General features: G+C 49.4%; 1 protein-coding gene across 2 annotated transcripts in view; it reads left to right on the forward strand.

Annotated features, from left to right (window-relative positions):
* Fam110b (family with sequence similarity 110 member B) overlaps positions 1-7,789 on the forward strand; it is a 126,707-nt gene extending 118,918 nt beyond the window's left edge. For both annotated transcript variants that reach the window (XM_026786733.1, XM_005362283.3), the window contains exon 4: positions 4,914-7,789. In XM_026786733.1, coding sequence (XP_026642534.1) covers positions 5,229-6,329 — 1,101 coding nt within the window. In that variant the 5' untranslated portion in view covers positions 4,914-5,228 and the 3' untranslated portion in view covers positions 6,330-7,789. The remainder of the gene's footprint in view (positions 1-4,913) is intronic.
* The last annotated feature ends 224 nt before the right edge of the window (positions 7,790-8,013 follow it).

Consider the following 8,013-nt stretch of genomic DNA (forward strand, 5'->3'; position numbering starts at 1 on the left):
TGCAGTCACACTTGCTCAGGACAGTGTGGGATCAGGGGGTGCAGTCACACTTGCTCCGGACAGTGTGGGATCAGGGGGTGCAGTCACACTTGCTCCGGACAGTGTGGGATCAGGGAGCGCAGTCACACTTGCTCCGGACAGTGTGGGAGCAGACCCAGGAGAGCCTGACGGCATCAGATAGATGCCTCTTCAATTCAGAGGCCCAGCAGCCACTTTTCCCACGTACTCCCTGAATGAACAGGACATGTCCAGCTCACTAGCACATGTTTGCCGCTATACATAGACCATTCAAGCGGACTAGCCAGGCATGCTCTGTACAGCAGTGCCCCCAGCCCCATGCTGCAGTGCCCAGGAGGAGAGGACTGACCCACTTTCACCCTTGGCAACCTCTGTGGCTGCGTTCAGTTCTCACAGCTCAGTCCCCTGGGCTCCGACTCTGCTGCCTTTCTTTCCTGCTTATAATTTAGAGGGTATTTCTCTATTTACCAGACGTACCAAATAAAGGAGAAGAAACCACTGAGCTGAGCAGGCTTGGCTTACAGTGCTTCATGGGACAGAATGCTATCCAGAATTCTGGATTTGTTCCTAAGCAACAGAGAGTCATGTTCCTGGGCAGCCCTGAACTGGGGGTTCCTTGTTTCGACCAGGCACTCTTACCTCAGCAGCATGGCCGGCTGGGAACAGAGGCATGCCTGGCCTGGCTCACAGGAATATTGACTTTATGTCTTCAGAAGAACTGTGTGCGTGGAGGGCATTTTCTGACCAGGCCATAAAGATTCCCTGATACTTCACATGGGCTGAGGGGCCACGGCTTTACCTCACTAACCCTGTGAGCGGCTGGCAGAGTGGAAATCAGAAGGATTCAAAACATTAGTTTTAAAACCTGAGTCAGCTTTGCTCGTTTCCTGTGATGGAACATACACATGAACATGCACATGCATGTTCTGTAACATACACATGAACATACACATACATGTTCTGTAACATACACATAAATATATACATACATGTTCTGTGACATACACATGGACATGCACGTGCATGTTCTGGAACATACACATGGACATACACATACATGTTCTGTAACATATACATGAAACCAGATGTGGGCCTTCTCTGCCTCCTCCTTGCTACTCTAAGGCAATAGTGTCTCTTGAGCCAGACTTGGAATTCTTGCGCAGTATCCTGGAGACTAGCACAGAGCCAGCAGCCAGGATTCTCACCCCTCATCATCAGGGTCCTCCAGCACAGAGGTACCAGAGGCCACCCACTAAGAGCAGAACTCCCATCATCCATCACAACCCACTGCATCCACAATGCTTTGGAGCTCACATCTGCCGTGATATGGCCAGCTGTTTTACTAGTGACTCACCCATGTCTCTCTCCTGGTCTTTTTACCCTTCACGTTGTTCAAGGATTATTCCCTAGGGTAGAATGCAGACAACACGGTCTTCAGTGGAAGTGTCTCCCTCTGTGGGGTTTCTGTTATGCATCCTCTGCCTTGTGCCAGGAGCCTGAGAGTATGCAGGGACAGGGGTCTAGCCAGTGATGAAGCATGTGCTTCTCTATGCCCATGCCTGGGATTCTACCCCACCACCACAGCGGCAAACAAATCATAGTTACTTTCATGTGTGGACCATTATGAGACGGATACCAGATTTTCCCTTCCCTGCTCCCAGCCCAGCCACTGGCCTCACTGCTGTGATTTGTCCCCAGCCGCACTAGAGAACGCATGCCAGATGTCAGGGTCTTGTCCCCCACTACATTCCCTGAAGGACTTTATGGTTGCTCTGTCGAGACACTGAGGTGTAGCTCCAGGGTACCTGCTGCGTCATGTCCGATTGACTGGTCAGAGTATCTCCCCAGGCTTGTACAGCTGTGTTCCTACAGCAGCTCCCCCTTTAAAGCAGCAGGGCAGATGGTAAGGAGGCAGTGAGAGAGACCTAAACCGCCCTGTGACGTCCAGCTGTTGGCCCGCCCAGGTAGCAGACATTAAGTCTGCCGATTATTATCCTCAGCTACAGTGTTTCTGTAGCTGTTCCCTTTGCTGGGAGTCTTCCCACAAGACCTTCTGCTTGTTCTGATTTTCTCCCATTACTATTTAAAAAATATTATGGAAATTGGGAATGACCAAGAACGAAGGGAAGACGTGGAAATGGAAAAAAAAATGAAATATGAAGTGGTTACAAATGACTACATTTTAATGTAATCCTTCCATACTGGCTTTAGAAATGTCTAGCAATTTCTAGAAAGCCCAAGGAGCCTTCCTATGGGAGGGTGCCAGTCTCAGGCATGAAGGAAGTAATAGGAAAAGAAGAGAGATTTTTTTTCCTAGGGAAGGATCCTCGAAGATGCGTTGGTATTCCCCAGTCTTGTCAATTCAGAGCAATGATGCTTATTCAGAGCTTCAGAGGAGACCAAAGCCTGCTCTCCCAGGTAGTCCAGCATGCGGGAAATCCGGGCCATGGTGTCAACATTTTGTACCTTTGATTATAATACAGTAAAACCAGAGGCGATGATAGCAAAGCAAAGCATAGGTCAGCAAGAACCTTAGCGCCAGCAGGTGTTACCTGATCCCCTCATCCCACCTCTCACCTCAGAGAAAGGTGTCCCTAAGAACAGTAAAGGCAGGAGGCATAGGAAAGTTAAGGCAGTCACCAAGGTTCGACTAAACCATTTTGAAACTGAAAATGAGTCCCTGTCTTTTTTCCTTAAGCTGCGTGGTTTTTGAGCAGGAATGGATTGTAAGAATTGTACCCAAATAACTCATGCCCACGAAAGGGCCCTGTGATCCATCTTTGGGTGCCATGGGAAGGCTCTCTTGATCCTTGGGCATGACTCTCGGTCCACTCTTCACTCTCACCTCACATTCTGGCATTTTCCCGAACATTTTCAAGGTAATCAGCGGGGATGGTGCTAAGGAGAAGACTCCTTTCTTGTCAGTCACACTAGGTCACAGGTGGCAAAAGGATGACCAAATGCTGGGTCATAGGTTTACATTATGCTGGAGCCTTTGGATTACAGTCAGACCCACGGTGACCTGCCTGGGTTTTGGCTTAGCCCATTAAAAAGTATGACTGAACTAAAGGCATGTGTCCTAATGGCAGCAGGCTGAGGGAAGTCCAGCGTGCCTCTCTAAGTTCTCTCCTCCTGGCTGTGAGCTCCGCCTTTCTGAAATGAGTGCTGTCTCATAACCTGTAGTCAAGCAAAGCAGATCAGAGACTTTTATTTTGGGCCACTCTTGCCCAGAATACCTCTCAGAGGAGTTAAGAGTCTGGGAATATTGTGGCGCCATCAGGGGAAATGGGTTGTTTATCATCCACTTTTCAAGGAAGCGTTTGGCTTCTTTGGCTAAGCAATAAAAGTTAAGAGAGAAGACGGTCACAGAGAGACATATTCTAAGGCCCACAGTGACAGTACTCAGGGTATCTGGGACATCCCTCCCTCCCATGGTCCACTTTGATGGCTGAGGTTGCCTCCCAGCCCAATCTTGCTATTGCTATGCAATCCATTCCACATCCAGTAAGCTGCTGCCTTTTCTCCAAGATAGCCCCTGTGTCCTTGGCCAGTGAGATGGCTCCTAAGTAGTAGATTAACCGACCTAGAGACTCAAGGAATTGGGGCTCCTTCAGGCAATTGCATTCAAATCGCATTCAAAGAAAGACTGTCATTTAATTTTCATTGGTTGGTTATTGTGTTTTGTTTTATTTTTTAACCAAGTCGAGGCATCAAAATAGAACAGCACAATTAAAGAAAATCATTATGTAGTCGTCGCCTTGGGGTTTCTCAAATATTGCATAGGAACACATTTTTATTAGAACAAATCCCTTTGCAGATTACCAAAATTGGCTCCAATAAAGTAGAATGGATTTTATTTAGAGATGAAGCATTTGAGAAGATTAGCAAGAGAAAGACCGCTGATTTATTTCCTATCATCACCTTGTATCTCTGGCACGCTTGTGTGTCGACATATTAGTTAGATAGATTGGACTCCTAATATTCCCTACGATAATGAGAGTGCTGACGAGGTCATTCTCTGTGTTCTGGAACGCTGGTGGTTGGTGAGCAGGCTCTCCTTCTAGCAAAAGGAAGCAAGAGATGTTTCTCACTTGTCAAGTCAGAGAAATGATGGCTCATTTCATAATTGATAATCCACTCCTAGGGTTCCCCTCCAAGTGTTTCTATAATAGTTATTTTTAACTCAAAAAAAAAAGAAGTAAATTTTAATGAGAGAAACATCGCATGCGTTATTAGTTTCCAGGACAGTGCTGCTTGCTGAAAGTAAGCAGACTGAGGCATTTCTTACTAGTTTTTGTTTGTTTCCTGCCATTCTCGTTTCTCACCTCCTTTCCTCTTATTGAGTCATTAAAGAAATGATTGTTTCGAGCTTTACTGACAAATTGGTCATAAGCAGTCACAAGTTTTACTTCACTGCAAAAGGGACCCAGCAGCGCAAATCGCCCACGTTGCCGCTAAAGCAGATGGAGGTCTTAGGAAGCCCCTAGCATTTAATGTGCTACAGAACGGAACAGAACTTGGCTGAACCCTCGGTTCTTCATTCACGAGTATTTCCTGGGTCTCACTCTAAGTGATGCCAGCCAGGCGTGTTCAGGATTCGGTTCGCACCAATGGGGAGGCAGCTGGAAGAGTTCCGTGGGAAGCCTCAGCCCCTTTCTTTCTGGCAAACGCCCACATTTGGCTGCTGCCGGAGGCGGCGCGCAGGCTCCGAAGAGGTCCCGGTTGCCCTCCTGGCACGGTTAACCGGGAATTGCCAGTCCCGGCTTCACTGACCTTGGGGGGCTCTGGGCGGGCAGGGCTGCCACGGAGGTGGGATCACTGCGGGGTTCCTCTGTTGCTACAGCGGTGATGTCACCCGCCCCTCCTAACCCGCGGTTGGTTGTTTTGTGTTTCAGCTCTGCCTGCAGTTAAGCACAAAGACCTGAAGGAGACTCCCACAGCCTTCAGAGAGAAGAAAGGAGGCAGCCAAGCCGATTAAAAGGAACTTGTGGCTTGTGGCCTTTTTGTGCAGGGGCCGCCTGGAGGGAGAGAAAAGTGCGCTGAAGCCAGGGCGGCAGTTAGTGAGCTGTGAGATGAGGAGCAGCTGCGGCTGACACCGCTTCCAGTATCCTTCGTCTGCCCTTTGTGCTTCGTGTACATGTGTCTGTTCAGGCCGGCCGGAGGCGCCCAGAAGAGCATCCACCACGGCTGCCGGGGAAAGACCGCCCACCATGCCCACGGAGACGCTACAGACAGGTAGCATGGTGAAGCCGGTCAGCCCCGCGGGCACCTTCACGTCCGCGGTGCCCCTGCGCATCCTGAACAAAGGACCCGACTACTTCCGCAGGCAGGCCGAGCCCAACCCCAAGAGACTCAGTGCAGTGGAGCGGCTGGAGGCTGACAAGGCCAAGTACGTCAAAAGCCAGGAGGTGATCAACGCCAAGCAGGAGCCGGTGAAGCCGGCTGTGCTGGCCAAGCCCCCGGTGTGCCCAGGAGCCAAGCGCACACTGGGCAGCCCCACTCTCAAGGTGTTTGGCAACCATGCCAAGACCGAGAGCGGTGTGCAACGTGAGACCCTCAAACTCGAGATCCTCAAGAACATCATCAATAGCTCCGAGGGCTCCAGCTCTGGCTCTGGCCACAAGCACAGCTCTCGAAACTGGCCTCCTCACAGGGACGCCACTGACCTGCACCGGCACTCCTTCGCTGAGTCGCTGAAGGTATACCCTACACCTGGGCGAGGTAGCCCACAGGAGAGCAGCTCCCACGTGAGCAGGAGACTGCTGGAGCAGTCGGCAGACTCTTTCCTGCATGTCTCACACAGTTCCTCAGACATCCGCAAAGTGACCAGCGTGAAGCCCCTTAAAGCCATCCCCTGCAGCAGTTCTGCCCCTCCCTTGCCTCCCAAGCCCAAGGTGGCAGCCACGAAGTCCCCTGAGGCTGACCAGGTGGAACCAGCCTGTGGGGTCAGCCGGAGACCTTCCCTTCAGCGATCCAAGTCAGACTTGAGTGACAGGTATTTCCGAGTAGACGCGGACGTGGAGAGGTTCTTCAACTACTGCGGACTGGACCCGGAAGAGCTGGAGAACCTTGGCATGGAGAACTTTGCAAGGGCTAACTCTGACATCATATCCCTCAACTTCCGCAGCGCAAGCATGATCAGCTCAGACTGTGAACAGTCTCAGGATAGTAACAGTGACCTTAGAAATGATGACAGTGCCAATGACCGGGTGCCATATGGCATTTCTGCCATCGAGAGAAATGCTAGAATCATCAAGTGGCTGTATAGCATCAAACAGGCTAGGGAGTCACAGAAGGTGTCCCATGTGTAAGGGGCTTTAGGGGCGGAAAGGAGCAGAAGGTGTCCCATGTGTAAGGGGCTTTAGTGGCGGAAAGGAGGGAGGGGTGGGTCTGTCTGTGCATACACAGTTGTGAAGGTTGTGAGGTCTCCTTGAAGTGTTGTGAGCTTCTCCACTCTTTGTGTTGCTTGTTGTGCAATGTTCTCAAGTTGCATGCCTGTCAACATGGCGCCTGGCCTGGCTTCCTCCTCACCTCTCTGCAGAGTCTTGCTGAATACTCATCTGCCAAAAGTTTTCCAGCCAGAATCTGACTGCCTAGGGCTTTGCTCTTAAGCAAAACTGTTTACAGGAGGGAAAAAAAAAAAGTTTTCAATTTCTTCAATATTTATGTGGTTCTTGTGTTTTTATACCCCGCACTGTTGTGTCTTAATTAAAAGTTTTATCAACTGGCTTTTAAGTTGAACACAGAATCTTTTTGAAATAAAAAGCCACTTTGCCTAAATGGGAGATCATAACACTGGGAAATGTATGAGACACTCTGCTCCGGGAGAAGACTGACAGAACAGAGAACCAGGCTAGAGTTTGTTTCTATGGAATCCAGCGGTGGGCCTTGCCCATGTTTTGCCATTCTCTTGCCACTTAGTGGAGCGTTCTGGGGCAACAGTGTGGTCTTGCGTCCAATTTAGTGTATATGTCAGTGGTATTTTTGTAGTGGAAGACAATCAAACAAAACCCACGATAAGCAAATGCAGGAGGTTCAATACTGGGAGGGGGTGGGGGGAGACTGTTGATGCTGTTCAAACGGTCAAACGGGGATAATTCCCAAGTATCTAGGATTAACCTGACAGGAAGACCCACCCTAAAGCTGATTAAAGCTGATATTGAATTTTTTTTTTTACAAAGTTACTTTGTGGGATTTTATTTGTTTTTGTTGTGCTGTTGGCCAAGAACTACTAACACATGTTGGTTTTTTCTCTTTCTCCCTTTGTAGTTGTTCTGTTTGGCGAGGGTGAGTTGGGGCTCCACAGGTTTGCACTGAGGACGGGAAGGGAAGTGAGATTACCATCCCTCAGTACAGTCTCCCGTTCCACAGTGCTTCTGTCCCTCGGGACTGTCTCTGTGGAAGCAGAGTCGCATCTCATTCTCTTACCTTGCCCTTCTCTCAGGCTCTGGGTATTTGTTACAGCTTTAGAAAACTGTGGAAACACTGTAGCTTTCCGCCTGGTCTCCTGTTGCCTCTTCCCCAATAACCTGCCCTCTGGGTGAGTTCAGGAGCTGTGAACCAGGCGGCCCAGAGGGCACCAGGCAGTGTGTGCTGCAAGGCTCTGGCAGCCCGCAGGTTCTCGGCAGGTTCTCGGCAGAGCCACCTTCGTCTTCCTCAGCTACTAGGAGCCTTTAAACGGTGTGAATGCTGTAAGACTCTGTACATACTTCAGTTGTTCTGGAACCTAAGAAGAAAAGATATGCTAATAAATAGCTCTGTAGGCTCTACCTGTGCTGGACATTTGTCCTTTTCTTTTTCCTTCATGAAAAGCTAACTTTGGGCTGTGGGCCAGAAGCACATTTTTTATAGCCTTCTAGGAACATTCCATTCAATTGCTCTCACCCGAGCTCAATGATTCTGAGCAGCACTCTTCTTGGTTTGCTAAAATACTTCCTGCGTGCTCCCGAAAGTATGCTGCCTCTTCACTTAGTTACACTTCTTTTATTTTTGCCT

This window comes from Microtus ochrogaster, linkage group LG5, assembly GCF_000317375.1.
Source record: "Microtus ochrogaster isolate Prairie Vole_2 linkage group LG5, MicOch1.0, whole genome shotgun sequence".
NCBI classification, from domain to species: Eukaryota; Metazoa; Chordata; class Mammalia; order Rodentia; family Cricetidae; genus Microtus; species Microtus ochrogaster.